Below are 20,190 nucleotides of genomic sequence, written 5' to 3'. Positions count from 1 at the left end.
TAGACTCTTAGGGCAGCAGGTAGCCTAGCGGTTAAGAGCATTGGGCCAGTAAACGAAAGGTCAATGGTTCAAATCTCTGAGTGGACTAGGTGAAAAAATGAATTAAACCATGTCTGTATCCTAGAGCAAGGTAATTGCTCCTGTAAGTCACTGGATAAGTGCATCTGCTAAATGACAAATGTAATTAAGCATACACTAACAATCATGGTCAATTAATGTGCTTTTTAGTCCAGGATTAGGCTTAATCTGTGTCTGGGAAATTGGCCCTTAAAGTGGTTAAAATACATCCCATAAATAGCATAATCCACAAAAAGAGGAAGTGAAGTTGGGAGACAGGGACAACAACAAAACCTTTTAAACAAAAATGTTTTTATTGTGACTTTACAACTAAACCCTCACTGATGCGACAGGCGGATGTGTCTACGGCTGGTCTGATTGATTTCGCTACGGAGCACTGATTGTACTAGCGAAAAGTGTGTGGCCGCGTCGACCTCAGTGCATAATCATGAAGGCACAGGTTTGGCATCATCAGAACGGTGTGTGTTTTGAGTGTGTTTGAGGGCGTGTGTGTGTATTTGTGTTGTGTGTTTGCAATGTGTGTGTATACAGTTTATCAAAGGAAGTAGTAGGCCATTATAAGCACCATTACACCCCCTCCTCTCAGGGGCGTTCTCTAGTTTACAAAAGGCTTCATAGATTAACATTCTAAACATGGCATTGATTACAGTATAAACACACTTCATTTACATGTGGTATAGAGAGCAGACAGGCTGTTACTTTGGTTTTGGTTGAAAAGAAGATGTCTGACATCTTATTAAAAGGACAGTAGACAGACAGCTACTGTGTGTTGAGTATGACAGTGCATTCATAAGTCTATGTGGTTTTGTTACTAGCACCAGTAAATATGTGTAATGCTGAAATCTAGTCAGTGGGGAAGATGAAGAAGCATAGTTATGATGAGGAAGAGGGGTCCTTCTAGCTAAAGACTTTAGCTACGGTTCGATTCCCTACCCTTCTCCCCTCAGGGATGTGAAAGGAATGGACTGGTTTATTTAATATGGTGGAAACTCTCCTTAGCAGCCAATGCTTTGTGAACCATGAAGGGGGAGTGAGCAAGTGCACACTTCAGGGAGAAGGGTGGAGAATCTGAACGCTGCCTTTCACTTCCACGTCTGCCAAGCTGTGAACACTCAGCATCAGTGACTGTTGCACTCTGCTACTCAGTCACAAATCCACCGCTAGCCCCTACCCCATACTCCCTAACTACCCTCATGGTCTTGGGGGTAGGGGCTACGGGTGGATATGGCATTTGCCTTACATATCCCACAAAAGAGTGGCAGATTCCACATATCATATCATTTCATATAAACCTTTTTCATGAAAAAAAAAAAAAACATTCAAACCAGAGCTTCCTGCACAGAGCAGTTTAGAGTGGTTATTGTTGTGTCATTGTCACGTCTTCCCTCCATGTCATTCTCATTCTCTAAGCCTTTCTTCAGACAGCCAGCCATACTGTTACCAGTGGGTTAGGCCTACACTGTAGCACTAAAGGTTGTATCTATGATATGTAGAATCATCTTTGGGAATCAAACAACGCAATCCCCCCTCCCCCCACCCACCCATTAGTCTCTTTGGCGTTGAGCTTGTCCCAAGCTCTCTCTCTCAGAGTAGGTAGAAGTTGCCCATAACCATTGACCCAGAGTCAGATCTTCTCTCCCCATCCTAATGGTTGAGATATGGATCAAGGATAAATTAATCTGTTCCTAGACCAGTGTTTACAGGCAGACACTCCCAACCCAGCCCAGCCCAGCCACCCCAGTCAGTCCTGTAGTGTAGGTTAATGCAAGACTATCTGCACCCTCATGGTGAGTGTGTCTCCCAGCTGGCCTGTGAGGTAGTCTTTATCGTTGCTGTCCTCCAGCGCTGCCAGCTCCTTCTTCCTGTACACGGCCATGCTACTGATCTGCAGAAAGTAGGCTCCAGGGGGGAGGGACTTCCTCTTGGACAGGTGCAGGTAGCTAAGCCCCTCCCTCTGGCTGATCTTGAAGTAGCCCAGCTCGTTGCCGTAGTCGATGGAGTAGCGCACGTGGTTGTTGAGCGTGGACAGGGCCGGGGTGAACTCCAGGATGTGGTCTCGGCTGGACAGGCCGGACATGTTCAGGTTGAACAGCAGGGTGTCCTCGATGTCCACACTTTCCAGGCTCACTGTCTCCTGATGCTGAGGACACAGGACAGGTTACATATAGATATACAGTATTATACAGGCAGATATATGATGTGTAACACTCTCCAGGCTCACTGTCTCCTGATGCTGTGTGTAACACTCTCCAGGCTCACTGTCTCCTGATGCTGAGGACACAGGACCATGTAGTACAGGTGGATTATGTAAACACTGACAACACTCAACACTCTGGATCCTGATGACACAACACAGGACCACACAGTTAATATGTACTACGGATTCAGTGAAGAGCAGGCAAGACATGATAGCATGACCATTCTATGGGCCACCAGACCAAGACAGACAGACATTACCTGTGCATTGTCCAGCGGTTGCTCCAGCGTTGAGTTGGTGTCGCGGCGTTTGCGCCCCTTCTTGGGGTAACCGTTGATCTTACACTCGTAGCAGGCCTCAGGAGACAGATCATTGTCACCCACCTCTGCTGCCCCTCCTCCTCCTCCTCCTCCTCCTCCTCCTCCTCCTCCTCCTCCTCCTCCTCCTCCTCCTCCTCCCTGGCCCAGACTCACACCACTACCAAAGCCCACGCCTGACACACAGTGCCTGGAACATACAGAAAGGAGTCAGTCACACACACACAGGGCATAAAATCATACCCAAACACCATCTTGCCTATACGTGGGCTAGCTGACAACATCACCAAAACAATGTGAACACTTCAATGGGACAGAGGTCTATGTGTGGTTGTGATTGTGGATGGCCAGATAGCTACCAACAATGACAATAAAGTGACTCGTTTCAGCTAGTTTCATCTTGTTCTTGATACCATGTCTTTTTTAGGTGTTTGGACTGATTTCATTACAATGCTAATATGACTAAAATTCGCTCGCTAGCTAGTAAATATCGACAAAATGTAGTTTACATGTTGTCAACAATCTAAGCCAACCCTGTCTGTTTTGTCCCATAGTTACGCATGTGTCGGTTTTGTTGCTAAACAACAAACCTGTCTATCCATCAAAGTTGATAATGACATTGCGCCTGGGTAGATCAATCACACACACACACACACACACACGCACACGCACACGCACACGCACACGCACACGCACACACACACACACACACACACACACACACACACACACACACACACACACACACACACAGTCTCACTCACTCACCCCTGTCCAGCGCGGTAGTATCCAGGTGGACAGCCACAGAGATACCCTCCGTCTGTGTTGGAACAGCCGTAGTTACATGGATTAGAGGAGGAGGAGCACTCGTTGATGTCCCTACACCCCCCCTGGTCTCCGTAGTTGAACCCAGTGGGACAGAGGCAACGGAAGCTCCCCAGGGTGTTATGGCACGACGCTCCCCCACAGATCTGAGTGTTCTGGCACTCGTTCTCATCTGACCACAGGAAGCAAACAACACAGACAGGAAGTCAACAAAACAAACAGAGGTCAAATATGGGTCAAACCTCGGCCAGAGAACACAAACAATACTGAGAAACTCTTGAAGGGAATGAGGAAACCATCTGTAGTACCGGTTCATCTGATAAACATTGGCCGTGTTCTTTTTGGGAAAGGCCACTGAATATCAATGCTGTAATTCCCATCAGTAGATTCAAGTTAAAGTGCCAGCGACTCAGTTATAACAACAGTGTTCATGTAGGACAGTGACTCAGTTATAACAACAGTGTTCATGTAGGACAGTGACTCAGTTATAACAACAGTGTTCATGTAGGACAGTGACTCAGTTATAACAACAGTGTTCATGTAGGACAGTGACTCAGTTATAACAACAGTGTTCATGTAGGACAGTGACTCAGTTATAACAACAGTGTTCATGTAGGACAGTGACTCAGTTATAACAACAGTGTTCATGTAGGACAGTGACTCAGTTATAACAACAGTGTTCATGTAGGACAGTGACTCAGGGAGGGAGCTCTTCCAGTAATCTAGAGAGGAACAAGTTCAACTTCCAGGAAAGGGATGTAGATTTGATGTTGAGGGAGAGAGAAAGACAGAAGACAGACAGACGGGGGGGAGAAGGATCGAGAGAAAGAGAGAGAGAGTCTGTACCACTCACCGACACACTGGTTCCATTGATAGTGTTGTAGGTATCCCTGAGGACAGCTACACCGGTACCCTCCCACCAGGTTCTGACAGCCGTGTTGACAGCGGTGGCTACCATCACACTCATCCATATCTGCCAGGGAAACCACACACACACACCCACACACACAGCATTACAATAGTTATGTGGCCATTCAGTTATCTAACTGTACTGGATAGGTACAAGCAAAAAGGTGAAGTTTCCACCAAATCCCTGTTTATAGTGGAGTTATTGCCATATTGCCTATACCTATCTGATCATTTCAGATCCATATAAAGTGCCTAGGGGTATGGAGTCAGCTGATCCTGAGAGAGGCAGTGATTGGCTGACCTTCACAGCTCTGTCCATTGGGGTCCATTGAGAATCCTCTAGTACACTCGCAGTTGAAGCTGCCTGGGCTGTTCTGACACACACCATTAGAGCCACACAGAGCAGGGTCCGACCCACATTCATTATTATCTACAGAGAGAGAGAGAGACATTCATTACTATCTACAGAGATTACTATCTACAGAGAGAGACTCATTACTATCTCCAGAGAGAGAGTCACTCATTACTATCTACAGAGAGAGAGAGAGAGAGAGAGAGAGAGACACTCATTACTATCTACAGAGAGAGATACACTCATTACTATCTACAGAGAGAGTCACTCATTACTATCTACAGAGATTACTATCTACAGAGAGAGACTCATTACCATCTCCAGAGAGAGAGTCACTCATTACTATCTACAGAGAGAGAGAGAGAGACACTCATTACTATCTACAGAGAGAGAGAGAGACATTCATTACTATCTACAGAGATTACTATCTACAGAGAGAGACTCATTACCATCTCCAGAGAGAGAGTCACTCATTACTATCTACAGAGAGAGAGAGAGAGAGAGACACTCATTACTATCTACAGAGAGAGATACACTCATTACTATCTACAGAGAGAGTCACTCATTACTATCTACAGAGAGACATTACTATCTACACAGAGAGAGAGAGACATTACTATCTCCAGAGAGAGAGACATTACTATCTACACAGAGAGAGAGAGACATTACTATCTACACAGAGAGAGAGAGAGACATTACTATCTCCAGAGAGAGAGACATTACTATCTACAGAGAGAGAGACATTACTATCTACACAGAGAGAGAGACATTACTATCTACACAGAGAGAGACATTACTATCTACAGAGAGAGAGAGAGACATTACTATCTACAGAGAGAGAGAGACATTACTATCTACAGAGAGAGAGACATTACTATCTCCAGAGAGAGAGACATTACTATCTACAGAGAGAGACATTACTATCTACACACAGAGAGAGAGACATTACTATCTACACAGAGAGAGACATTACTATCTACAGAGAGAGAGAGATTACTATCTACAGAGAGAGAGACATTACTATCTACACACAGAGAGAGAGAGACATTGCTATTTCCAGAGAGATTGACATTACTATCTACAGAGAGATAGAGACATTACTATCTACAGAGAGAGAGAGACATTACTATCTACAGAGAGAGAGAGACATTACTATCTACAGAGAGAGATACATTACTATCTACACAGAGAGAGAGAGACATTACTATCTACAGAGAGAGATACATTACTATCTACACAGAGAGAGAGAGACATTACTATCTACAGAGAGAGAGAGAGACATTACTATCTACACAGAGAGAGAGAGACATTACTATCTACAGAGAGAGAGAGAGACATTACTATCTACACAGAGAGGGAGAGAGACATTACTATCTACAGAGAGAGAGACATTAATATCTACAGAGAGAGAGAGACATTACTATCTACAGAGAGATAGAGACATTACTATCTACACAGAGAGAGAGACATTACTATCTACAGAGAGAGAGAGACATTACTATCTCCAGAGAGAGCGACATTACTATCTACAGAGAGATAGAGACATTACTATCTACAGAGAGAGAGAGAGAGAGACATTACTATCTACAGAGAGAGAGAGACATTACTATCTACAGAGAGAGAGAGACATTACTATCTACAGAGAGAGATACATTACTATCTACACAGAGAGAGAGAGACATTACTATCTACAGAGAGAGATATATTACTATCTACACAGAGAGGGAGAGAGACATTACTATCTACAGAGAGAGAGACATTAATATCTACAGAGAGAGAGAGACATTACTATCTACAGAGAGAGATATATTACTATCTACACAGAGAGGGAGAGAGACATTACTATCTACAGAGAGAGAGACATTAATATCTACAGAGAGAGAGAGACATTACTATCTACAGAGAGAGAAAGACATTACTATCTACAGAGAGAGAGACATTACTATCTACAGAGAGAGAGACATTACTATCTACAGAGAGATAGAGACATTACTATCTACACAGAGAGAGAGACATTACTATCTACAGAGAGAGAGAGACATTACTATCTCCAGAGAGAGCGACATTACTATCTACAGAGAGATAGAGACATTACTATCTACACAGAGAGAGAGACATTACTATCTACAGAGAGAGAGACATTACTATCTACAGAGAGAGAGAGACATTACTATCTACAGTGAGAGAGACACATTACTATCTACAGAGAGAGAGAGACATTACTATCTACAGAGAGAGAGACATTACTATCTACAGAGAGAGAGACATTACTATCTTACAGAGAGAGAGACACATTACTATCTACAGAGAGAGAGAGACATTACTATCTACAGAGAGAGAGACATTACTATCTACAGAGAGAGAGACATTACTATCTACACAGAGAGAGACATTACTATCTACACAGAGAGAGAGAGACATTACTATCTACAGAGAGAGAGACACATTACTATCTACAGAGAGATAGAGACATTACTATCTACAGAGAGAGAGAGAGAGAGACATTACTATCTACAGAGAGAGAGACATTACTATCTACAGAGAGAGAGAGACATTACTATCTATAGAGAGAGAGACATTACTATCTACAGAGAGAGAGAGACATTACTATCTACACAGAGAGAGACATTACTATCTACACAGAGAGAGAGAGACATTACCATCTACAGAGAGAGAGATACATTACTATATACAGAGAGAGAGAGATATTACTATCTACAGAGAGAGAGACACATTACTATCTACAGAAAGAGAGACATTACTATCTACAGAGAGAGAGAGACATTACTATCTACAGAGAGAGAGACATTACTATCTACAGAGAGAGAGACATTACCATCTACAGAGAGAGAGAGACATTACTATCTACAGAGAGAGAGAGACATTACTATCTACAGAGAGAGAGACACATTATTATCTACAGAGAGAGACATTACTATCTACAGAGAGAGAGACATTACTATCTACAGAGAGAGAGACACATTACTATCTACAGAGAGAGAGACATTACTATCTACAGAGAGAGAGACACATTACTATCTACAGAGAGAGAGAGACATTACTATCTACAGAGAGAGAGAGAGAGACATTACTATCTACAGAGAGAGAGACATTACTATCTACAGAGAGAGACACATTACTATCTACAGAGAGAGACATTACTATCTACAGAGAGAGAGACATTACTATCTACAGAGAGAGACACATTACTATCTACAGAGAGAGAGACATTACTATCTACAGAGAGAGAGAGACATTACTATCTACAGAGAGAGAGACATTACTATCTACAGAGAGAGAGACATTACTATCTACAGAGAGAGAGACATTACTATCTACAGAGAGAGAGACATTACTATCTACAGAGAGAGAGACACATTACTATCTCCAGAGAGAGAGAGACATTACTATCTACAGAGAGAGAGACATTACTATCTACAGAGAGAGAGACATTACTATCTACAGAGAGAGAGACACATTACTATCTACAGAGAGAGAGACTCATTACTATCTACAGAGAGAAAGAGACTCATTACTATCTACAGAGAGAGAGACATTACTATCTACAGAGATAGAGAGAGAGACACATTATTATCTACAGAGAGAGAGAGAGAGAGACATTACTATCTACAGAGAGAGAGAGACTCATTACTATCTACAGAGAGAGAGAGAGACACATTACTATCTACAGAGAGAGAGAGAGACTCATTACTATCTACACAGAGAGAGAGAGACTCATTACTATCTACAGAGAGAGAGAGAGACTCATTACTATCTACAGAGAGAGAGAGAGAGAGAGACACATTACTATCTACAGAGAGAGAGAGAGACTCATTACTATCTACAGAGAGAGAGAGAGACTCATTACTATCTACAGAGAGAGAGAGAGACTCATTACTATCTACAGAGAGAGAGAGACTCATTACTATCTACAGAGAGAGAGAGACTCATTACTATCTACAGAGAGAGAGAGAGACTCATTACTATCTACAGAGAGAGAGAGAGACTCATTACTATCTACAGAGAGAGAGAGAGACTCATTACTATCTACAGAGAGAGAGAGAGACTCATTACTATCTACAGAGAGAGAGAGACTCATTACTATCTACAGAGAGAGAGAGAGAGAGAGAGAGACATTACTATCTACAGAGAGAGAGAGAGACTCATTACTATCTACAGAGAGAGAGAGAGACTCATTACTATCTACAGAGAGAGAGAGAGACTCATTACTATCTACAGAGAGAGAGAGAGAGACACATTACTATCTACAGAGAGAGAGAGAGACTCATTACTATCTACAGAGAGAGAGAGAGACTCATTACTATCTACAGAGAGAGAGACTCATTACTATCTACAGAGAGAGAGAGAGAGACATTACTATCTACAGAGAGAGAGACATTAATATCTACAGAGAGAGAGAGAGACTCATTACTATCTACAGAGAGAGAGAGAGACTCATTACTATCTACAGAGAGAGAGACTCATTACTATCTACAGAGAGAGAGAGAGAGACATTACTATCTACAGAGAGAGAGATACATTACTATCTGGAAGGAGAGAGGGGGGAGAGAGGAGGAGAGCGGGGGGTGTGGGGGTGAGCGAGAGGTAGAGAGAGAAAGACCATTGGTCAACAACAGACTGTCTGAGTGACTTACTGACTGATTTACTGACTGACTGACTGGGTGCATCTGTTTGACCTTGGCCAGTGCAGGACCAATGGAATGGTCTCAAATATGCAACCTTCACACACCTTGTTACTCGTGCTAGGTAAAACGAATCCACCACAGACTGACTGGCTGATGGTCTGACTGACTGACTGGCTGATTGACGGTCTGACTGACTGATGGTCTGACTGACTGACTAACTGGCTGACTGATGAACGGACTGACTGTCTGATTGACCAATGGAAGGAGGGAGGCTGTCTAGCCGTAAAGTCATGGGAGCTGAAGTGCGGAATGGAAAACCCCTGTTGTAACCATGGCAACAGACTGCAAAATTCCACAACAAGTCATTGTTAAGTTGTCATGGCGACAGTTCAGTTGAGCCCAATCTGATGTGTGATAGCAGACGGAGAACATTAAAGAGACTTTTTATGGGGAGAGATGGAAGATAAGTGGCTACATTTGGTTATGTTTGTAAAGCCTAGTCGAGTGGAGGAGGGGGGAGTTTGTGTGTGTGTGTGTTACCTATGCAGGCAGTATGGTGCTGGGTGAAGCCTGGAGGACATTTGCAGGTGAATCCTCCGATGGTGTTCACACACAGGAACTGACAGTTGTGCTGTTTGCTCTGACACTCATCCAGATCTGAGAGGAGGGGGAGAGAGAGAGAGAGAGAGAGAGAGGGGGGGGGGGGGGGGGGGAGAGCGAGACAGAGAGAGCGAGAGAAGGGAGAGAGAGAGTAAAGGTTGGAGAGAGAGAGGGGAGAGAGACAGAGAGAGAGAGAGAGAGAGAGAGAGAGAGAGAGAGAGAGAGAGAGAAGGGGGAGGAGGAAGAAAGAGACAGAGAGAGCGAGAGAAGAAGGAGAGAGAGAGAGGGATAGAGAGAGAGAGAGAGAGAGAGAGAGGGGGGGGTAGAGAGAGAGAGAGATGGATAGATAGCGAGAGAGAGAGAGAGAGAGAGAGAGAGAGAGAGAGAGAGAGAGAGAGAGAGAGAGAGAGAGAGAGAGAAGAAGCAAAATCCAGAAAAGAGCCGTTAAATTCTACAACCACCTAAAAGGAAGCGATTCCCAAACCTTCCATAACAAAGCCATCACCTACAGAGAGATGAACCTGGAGAAGAGTCCCCTAAGCAAGCTGGTCCTAGGGCTCTGTTCACAAACACAAACACACCCCACAGAGCCCCAGGACAACAGCACAATTAGACCCAACCAAATCATGAGAAAACAAAAAGATAATTACTTGACACATTGGAAAGAATTAACAAAAAAACAGAGCAAACTAGAATGCTATTTGGCCCTAAACAGAGAGTACAATGTGGCAGAATATCTGACCACTGTGACTGACCCAAACTTAAGGAAAGCTTTGACTATGTACAGACTCAGTGAGCATAGCCTTGCTATTGAGAAAGGCCGCCGTAGGCAGACATGGCTCTCAAGAGAAGACAGGCTATGTGCACACTGCCCACAAAATGAGGTGGAAACTGAGCTGCACTTCCTAACCTCCTGCCCAATGTATGACCATATTAGAGAGACATATTTCCCTCAGATTACACAGATCCACAAAGAATTTGAAAACAAATCCAATTTTGATAAACTCCCATATCTACTGGGAGAAATTCCACAGTGTGCATCACAGCAGCAAGATGTGTGACCTGTTGCCACAAGAAAAGGGCAACCAGTGAAGAACAAACACCATTGTAAATACAACCCATATTTATGCTTATTTATTTTAACTTGTGTGCTTTAACCATTTGTACATTGTTACAACACTGTATATATATAATATAACATTTGTAATGTCTTTATTGTTTTGAAACTTCTGTAGGTGTAATGTTTACTGTTAATTTGTATTGTTTATTTCACTTTTGTATAATATCTACCTCACTTGCTTTGGCAATGTTAACACATTGCCAAAGCAAGAGGGATAGAGATAGATAGATAGAGGGAGAGAGAGAGAGAGAGAGAGAGAGAGAGAGAGAGAGAGAGGGGGGGGATGGAGAGAGAGAGAGAGAGATGGAGAGAGAGAGAGAGAGAGAGGGAGAGAGAGAGAGGGATAGAGAGAGTAAAGGTTAGATTCCACAACTGTATAGAGTTAGTTTCCAGTCCTTCCCCTGTCAGTGACCTGTTGATGAACTGCCACAGAACCAGACACCGGAAACATGGTGGAAACCAGGCGGAAAGTTTATGTGTGTGTGTGTGTGTGTGTGTGTGTGTCTGAATGTGTGTGTATGTGTGTCTGAGTGTGTGTGTGTTTGTGGGTGTCTCTGTGCGTGAGCATGTGTAGATACTGCCGTAGGGTAAACATAGCTGTCGCCAAGAGTGGTAATGAGCAATACGGACCAATTATGTTTGTATAAACTCCCCAAACTGACCCAACACACTGAGAAACACATGGACTACCAGACGCAACAGATCACAATCTCTGCTCACTACATACACAGTGGCTGTCACTGTGACTGTGTGTGTGTGTGTGTGTTGCTGTGTGTGTGTGCGTGGCTCACCTCGGCAACTTTTGCCGTCCTCCTGCAGGATGTATCCTCTGGGACAGGAACAGAGGTAGCTTCCCTCTGTGTTCTTACAGATGAAGTTACACGGCGTAGGAGCCTGCACACACTCATCCATATCTACACAGGAGAGACAAGGTACACTCATCCATATCTACACAGGAGAGACAAGGTACACTCATCCATATCTACACAGGAGAGACAAGGTACACTCATCCATATCTACACAGGAGAGACAAGGTACACTCATCCATATCTACACAGGAGAGAGAGAAGGTACACTCATCCATATCTACACAGGAGAGAGAAGGTACACTCATCCATATCTACACAGGAGAGACAAGGTACACTCATCCATATCTACACAGGAGAGAGACAAGGTACACTCATCCATATCTACACAGGAGAGACAAGGTACACTCATCCATATCTACACAGGAGAGACAAGGTACACTCATCCATATCTACACAGGAGAGAGAAGGTACACTCATCCATATCTACACAGGAGAGACAAGGTACACTCATCCATATCTACACAGGAGAGACAAGGTACACTCATCCATATCTACACAGGAGAGACAAGGTACACTCATCCATATCTACACAGGAGAGACAAGTTACACTCATCCATATCTACACAGGAGAGACAAGGTACACTCATCCATTTCTACAAAGGAGAGACAAGGTACACTCATCCATATCTACACAGGAGAGACAAGTTACACTCATCCATATCTACACAGGAGAGACAAGGTACACTCATCCATATCTACACAGGAGAGACAAGTTACACTCATCCATATCTACACAGGAAAGAGACAAGTTACACTCATCCATATCTACACAGGAAAGACGCATCCATATCTACACAGGAGAGAGACAAGTTACACTCATCCATATCTACACAGGAGAGAGAAGTTACACTCATCCATATCTACACAGGAGAGAGAAGTTACACTCATCCATATCTACACAGGAGAGACAAGGTACACTCATCCATATCTACACAGGAGAGACACATTACACTCATCCATATCTACACAGGAGAGAGAAGGTACACTCATCCATATCTACACAGGAGAGAGAAAAGTTAAACTCATCCATATCTACACAGGAGAAAGACAAGTTACACGCATCCATTTATACACAGGAGAGAGAAGGTACACTCATCCATTTATACACAGGAGAGAGAAGGTACACTCATCCATATCTACACAGGAGAGAGAAGGTACACTCATCCATATCTACACAGGAGAGAGACAAGTTATACTCATCCATATCTACACAGGAGAGAGACACGTTACACTCATCCATTTATACACAGGAGAGAGAGAAAGTACACTCATCCATATCTACACAGGAGAGAGAAGGTACACTCATCCATATCTACACAGGAGAGACAAGGTACACTCATCCATATCTACACAGGAGAGAGAAGGTACACTCATCCATATCTACACAAGAGAGAGAAGGTACACTCATCCATATCTACACAGGAGAGAGAAGGTACACTCATCCATATCTACACAGGAGAGAGAGAAAGTACACTCATCCATATCTACACAGGAAGGAGAGAATGTACACTCATCCATATCTACACAGGAGAGAGAAGGTACACTCATCCATATCTACACAGGAGAGAGAGAAGGTACAATCATCCATATCTACACAGGAGAGAGAGAAGGTACACTCATCCATATCTACACAGGAGAGAGAAGGTACACTCATCCATATCTACACAGGAGAGAGAAGGTACACTCATCCATATCTACACAGGAGAGAGAGAAGGTACACTCATCCATATCTACACAGGAGAGAGAAGGTACACTCATCCATATCTACACAGGAGAGAGAGACGGTACACTCATCCATATCTACACAGGAGAGAGACAAGGTACACTCATCCATATCTACACAGGAGAGAGAGAAGGTACACTCATCCATATCTACACAGGAGAGACAAGGTACACTCATCCATATCTACACAGGAGAGAGAGAAGGTACACTCATCCATATCTACACAGGAGAGAGAGAAGGTACACTCATCCAAATCTACACAGGAGAGAGAAGGTACACTCATCCATATCTACACAGTAGAGACAAGGTACACTCATCCATATCTACACAGGAGAGAGAGAAGGTACACTCATCCATATCTAAACAGGAGAGAGAAGGTTACACTCATCCATATCTACACAGGAGAGACAAGGTACACTCATCCATATCTACACAGGAGAGAGAAGGTACACTCATCCATATCTACACAGGAGAGACAAGGTACACTCATCCATATCTACACAGGAGAGAGAATGTACACTCATCCATATCTACACAGGAGAGACAAGGTACACTCATCCATATCTACACAGGAGAGAGAAGGTACACTCATCCATATCTACACAGGAGAGACAAGGTACACTCATCCATATCTACACAGGAGAAAGACAAGTTACACGCATCCATTTATACACAAGAGAGAGAAGGTACACTCATCCATTTATACACAGGGGAGAGAAGGTACACTCATCCATATCTACACAGGAGAGAGAAGGTACACTCATCCATATCTACACAGGTGAGAAACAAGTTATACTCCTCCATATCTACACAGGAGAGAGACACGTTACACTCATCCATTTATACACAGGAGAGAGAGAAAGTACACTCATCCATATCTACACAGGAGAGAGAAGGTACATTCATCCATATCTACACAGGAGAGACAAGGTACACTCATCCATATCTACACAGGAGAGAGAAGGTACACTCATCCATATCTACACAAGAGAGAGAAGGTACACTCATCCATATCTACACAGGAGAGAGAAGGTACACTCATCCATATCTACACAGGAGAGAGAGAAAGTACACTCATCCATATCTACACAGGAAGGAGAGAATGTACACTCATCCATATCTACACAGGAGAGAGAAGGTACACTCATCCATATCTACACAGGAGAGAGAGAAGGTACAATCATCCATATCTACACAGGAGAGAGAGAAGGTACACTCATCCATATCTACACAGGAGAGAGAAGGTACACTCATCCATGTCTACACAGGAGAGAGAAGGTACACTCATCCATATCTACACAGGAGAGAGAGAAGGTACACTCATCCATATCTACACAGGAGAGAGAAGGTACACTCATCCATATCTACAAAGGAGAGAGAGAAGGTACACTCATCCATATCTACACAGGAGAGAGACAAGGTACACTCATCCATATCTACACAGGAGAGAGAGAAGGTACACTCATCCATATCTACACAGGAGAGACAAGGTACATTCATCCATATCTACACAGGAGAGAGAGAAGGTACACTCATCCATATCTACACAGGAGAGAGAGAAGGTACACTCATCCAAATCTACACAGGAAAGAGAAGGTACACTCATCCATATCTACACAGTAGAGACAAGGTACACTCATCCATATCTACACAGGAGAGAGAGAAGGTACACTCATCCATATCTACACAGGAGAGAGAAGGTTACACTCATCCATATCTACACAGGAGAGACAAGGTACACTCATCCATATCTACACAGGAGAGAGAAGGTACACTCATCCATATCTACACAGGAGAGACAAGGTACACTCATCCATATCTACACAGGAGAGAGAATGTACACTCATCCATATCTACACAGGAGAGACAAGGTACACTCATCCATATCTACACAGGAGAGAGAAGGTACACTCATCCATATCTACACAGGAGAGAGAAGGTACACTCATCCATATCTACACAGGAGAGAGAAGGTACACTCATCCATATCTACACAGGAGAGAGAAGGTACACTCATCCATATCTACACAGGAGAGAGAAGGTATACTCATCCATATCTACACAGGAGAGACAAGGTACACTCATCCATATCTACACAGGAGAGAGAAGGTACACTCATCCATATCTACACAGGAGAGAGAAGGTACACTCATCCATATCTACACAGGAGAGAGAGAAGGTACACTCATCCATATCTACACAGGAGAGACAAGGTACACTCATCCATATCTACACAGGAGAGAGAGAAGGTTACACTCATCCATATCTACACAGGAGAGAGAGAAGGTTACACTCATCCATATCTACACAGGAGAGAGAGAAGGTACACTCATCCATATCTACACAGGAGAGAGAGAAGGTACACTCATCCATATCTACACAGGAGAGAGAATGTACACTCATCCATATCTACACAGGAGAGACAAGGTACACTCATCCATATCTACACAGGAGAGAGAAGGTACACTCATCCATATCTACACAGGAGAGAGACAAGGTACACTCATCCATATCTACACAGGAGAGAGAAGGTACACTCATCCATATCTACACAGGAGAGACAAGGTACACTCATCCATATCTACACAGGAGAGAGAAGGTACACTCATCCATATCTACACAGGAGAGAGAGAAGGTACACTCATCCATATCTACACAGGAGAGACAAGGTACACTCATCCATATCTACACAGGAGAGAGAAGGTACACTCATCCATATCTACACAGGAGAGACAAGTTACACTCATCCATATCTACACAGGAGAGAGAAGGTACACTCATCCATATCTACACAGGAGAGACAAGGTACACTCATCCATGTCTACACAGGAGAGAGATAAGGTACACTCATCCATATCTACACAGGAGAGAGAAGGTACACTCATCCATATCTACACAGGAGAGAGAGAAAGTACACTCATCCATATCTACACAGGAAGGAGAGAAGGTACACTCATCCATATCTACACAGGAGAGAGAAGGTACACTCATCCATATCTACACAGGAGAGAGAGAAGGTACAATCATCCATATCTACACAGGAGAGAGAGAAGGTACACTCATCCATATCTACACAGGAGAGAGAAGGTACACTCATCCATATCTACACAGGAGAGAGAGAAGGTACACTCATCCATATCTACACAGGAGAGACAAGGTACACTCATCCATATCTACACAGGAGAGAGAGAAGGTACACTCATCCATATCTACACAGGAGAGAGAAGGTACACTCATCCATATCTACAAAGGAGAGACAAGGTACACTCATCCATATCTACACAGGAGAGAGACACGTTACACTCATCCATATCTACACAGGAGAGAGAGAAGGTACACTCATCCATATCTACACAGGAGAGAGAAGGTACACTCATCCATATCTACACAGTAGAGATAAGGTACACTCATCCATATCTACACAGGAGAGAGAGAAGGTACACTCATCCATATCTACACAGGAGAGACAAGGTACACTCATCCATATCTACGCAGGAGAGACAAGGTACACTCATCCATATCTACACAGGAGAGAGAATGTACACTCATCCATATCTACACAGGAGAGACAAGGTACACTCATCCATATCTACACAGGAGAGAGAAGGTTACACTCATCCATATCTACACAGGAGAGAGAAGGTACACTCATCCATATCTACACAGGAGAGAGAAGGTACACTCATCCATATCTACACAGGAGAGAGAGAAGGTACACTCATCCATATCTACACAGGAGAGACAAGGTACACTCATCCATATCTACACAGGAGAGAGAGAAGGTTACACTCATCCATATCTACACAGGAGAGAGAAGGTTACACTCATCCATATCTACACAGGAGAGAGAGAAGGTACACTCATCCATATCTACACAGGAGAGAGAAGGTTACAATCATCCATATCTACACAGGAGAGAGTGAAGGTACACTCATCCATATCTACACAGGAGAGACAAGTTACACTCATCCATATCTACACAGGAGAGACAAGGTACACTCATCCATATCTACACAGGAGAGACAAGGTACACTCATCCATATCTACACAGGAGAGAGAATGTACACTCATCCATATCTACACAGGAGAGACAAGGTACACTCATCCATATCTACACAGGAGAGAGAAGGTACACTCATCCATATCTACACAGGAGAGACAAGGTACACTCATCCATATCTACACAGGAGAGAGAAGGTACACTCATCCATATCTACACAGGAGAGACAAGGTACACTCATCCATATCTACACAGGAGAGAGAAGGTACACTCATCCATATCTACACAGGAGAGAGAGAAGGTACACTCATCCATATCTACACAGGAGAGACAAGGTACACTCATCCATATCTACACAGGAGAGAGAAGGTACACTCATCCATATCTACACAGGAGAGACAAGTTACACTCATCTATATCTACACAGGAGAGAGAGAAGGTACACTCATCCATATCTACACAGGAGAGACAAGGTACACTCATCCATATCTACACAGGAGAGAGAATGTACACTCATCCATATCTACACAGGAGAGACAAGGTACACTCATCCATATCTACACAGGAGAGAGAAGGTACACTCATCCATATCTACACAGGAGAGACAAGGTACACTCATCCATATCTACACAGGAGAGAGAAGGTACACTCATCCATATCTACACAGGAGAGACAAGGTACACTCATCCATATCTACACAGGAGAGAGAAGGTACACTCATCCATATCTACACAGGAGAGAGAGAAGGTACACTCATCCATATCTACACAGGAGAGAGAAGGTACACTCATCCATATCTACACAGGAGAGAGAGAAGGTACACTCATCCATATCTACACAGGAGAGAGAAGGTACACTCATCCATATCTACACAGGAGAGAGAGAAGGTACACTCATCCATATCTACACAGGAGAGACAAGGTAAACTCATCCATATCTACACAGGAGAGAGAGAAGGTACACTCATCCATATCTACACAGGAGAGAGAGAAGGTACACTCATCCATATCTACACAGGAGAGACAAGTTACACTCCTCCATATCTACACAGGAGAGACAAGGTACACTCATCCATATCTACACAGGAGAGACAAGTTACACTCCTCCATATCTACACAGGAGAGACAAGGTACACTCATCCATATCTACACAGGAGAGACAAGGTACACTCATCCATATCTACACAGGAGAGAGAATGTACACTCATCCATATCTACACAGGAGAGAGGGAGGAGAAAGTCTGGTCAAAGGTAGTGCACTAAGTAGGAAATAGAGTGTGATTTGGGACTGAACCTTAGACAGTGTTAGTGTCGTAGTCTTACCCACACACAGGGTGCCAGTGATATCTGTGGTGTATCCAGTTTTACACACACAGCTGTAGGAGCCCAGGCTGTTGACACACTGTCCGTTCACACACAGGTTCCCCATCACACGACACTCATCAATGTCTGAGGGAGAGAGAGTCCTGTCAACTACAATATTATCATAATAAACACACTCATCTATGTCTGAGGGAGAGAGTCCTGTCAACTACAATATTATCATAATAAACACACTCATCAATGTCTGAGGGAGAGAGAGTCCTGTCAACTACAACATTATCATAATAAACACACTCATCTATGTCTGAGGGAGAGAGAGTCCTGTCAACTACAACATTATCATAATAAACACACTCATCTATGTCTGAGGGAGAGAGAGTCCTGTCAACTACAACATTATCATAATAAACACACTCATCAATGTCTGAGGGAGAGAGAGTCCTGTCAACTACACCATTATCATAATAAACACACTCATCAATGTCTGAGGGAGAGAGAGTCCTGTCAACTACAACATTATCATAATAAACACACTCATCAATGTCTGAGGGAGAGAGAGTCCTGTCAACTACAACATTATCATAATAAACACACTCATCAATGTCTGAGGGAGAGAGTCCTGTCAACTACAATATTATCATAATAAACACACTCATCTATGTCTGAGGGAGAGAGAGTCCTGTCAACTACAATATTATCATAATAAACACACTCATCAATGTCTGAGGGAGAGAGAGTCCTGTCAACTACACCATTATCATAATAAACACACACTCATCTGCATTTGCCTGAGTAGTCCTCAGGTAGATCCCAACCGTCCATAAAGTGGAGGTAGTTTGGTGAGACCTGAAGACAATGTGATGTCACAGAGCTATTGCCTCGGCTTTAGCTCAGTGAACTAGTGATTGTGTACCATCCATGGTGCAGGGTTGTGTATAGATATGAGGGAGTATTTCTACCTTTGCCGTCTGTTGTGTATCCGGGCCCCAGTGGACACATCTTCTTGTAGTGTGTGGTCCCAGGTAGAGGACACAGCTCACAGTTAGAGCCCCAGCCTCGTCCTCCGTCACAGCAACACTCAGACTTAGTCACACTGTTCCTGCTACTCGACTGCATCTGGCACAATGTAGTCAACACCTCCGTGAAACACAGTCCCTGGCGGTTATCTAGATGAGAGGGGGGGGAGAGAGAGAGAGACAGAGAGAGAGACAGAGACAGAGACAGAGAGAGTT

General features: G+C 43.5%; 1 protein-coding gene across 1 annotated transcript; it reads right to left on the bottom strand.

Annotated features, from left to right (window-relative positions):
- Positions 1-349: 349 nt before the first annotated feature.
- On the bottom strand, positions 350-20,124 carry LOC129847958 (fibrillin-1-like; the record flags this gene model as incomplete). The annotated part of the gene is made up of 9 exons (XM_055915537.1): positions 350-2,218; positions 2,536-2,782; positions 3,361-3,589; positions 4,271-4,390; positions 4,628-4,756; positions 9,865-9,981; positions 11,836-11,958; positions 18,959-19,084; positions 19,918-20,124. Coding segments are annotated over 9 exons (1,679 nt in total), but the record flags the coding sequence as incomplete, so codon positions are not given.
- Positions 20,125-20,190: the final 66 nt, after the last annotated feature.

This window comes from Salvelinus fontinalis, unplaced genomic scaffold, assembly GCF_029448725.1.
Source record: "Salvelinus fontinalis isolate EN_2023a unplaced genomic scaffold, ASM2944872v1 scaffold_0971, whole genome shotgun sequence".
NCBI lineage: Eukaryota > Metazoa > Chordata > Actinopteri > Salmoniformes > Salmonidae > Salvelinus > Salvelinus fontinalis.
The sequence above is the reverse complement of the archived record's forward strand: the minus strand, read 5'-3'. Positions and strand labels throughout refer to the sequence as shown.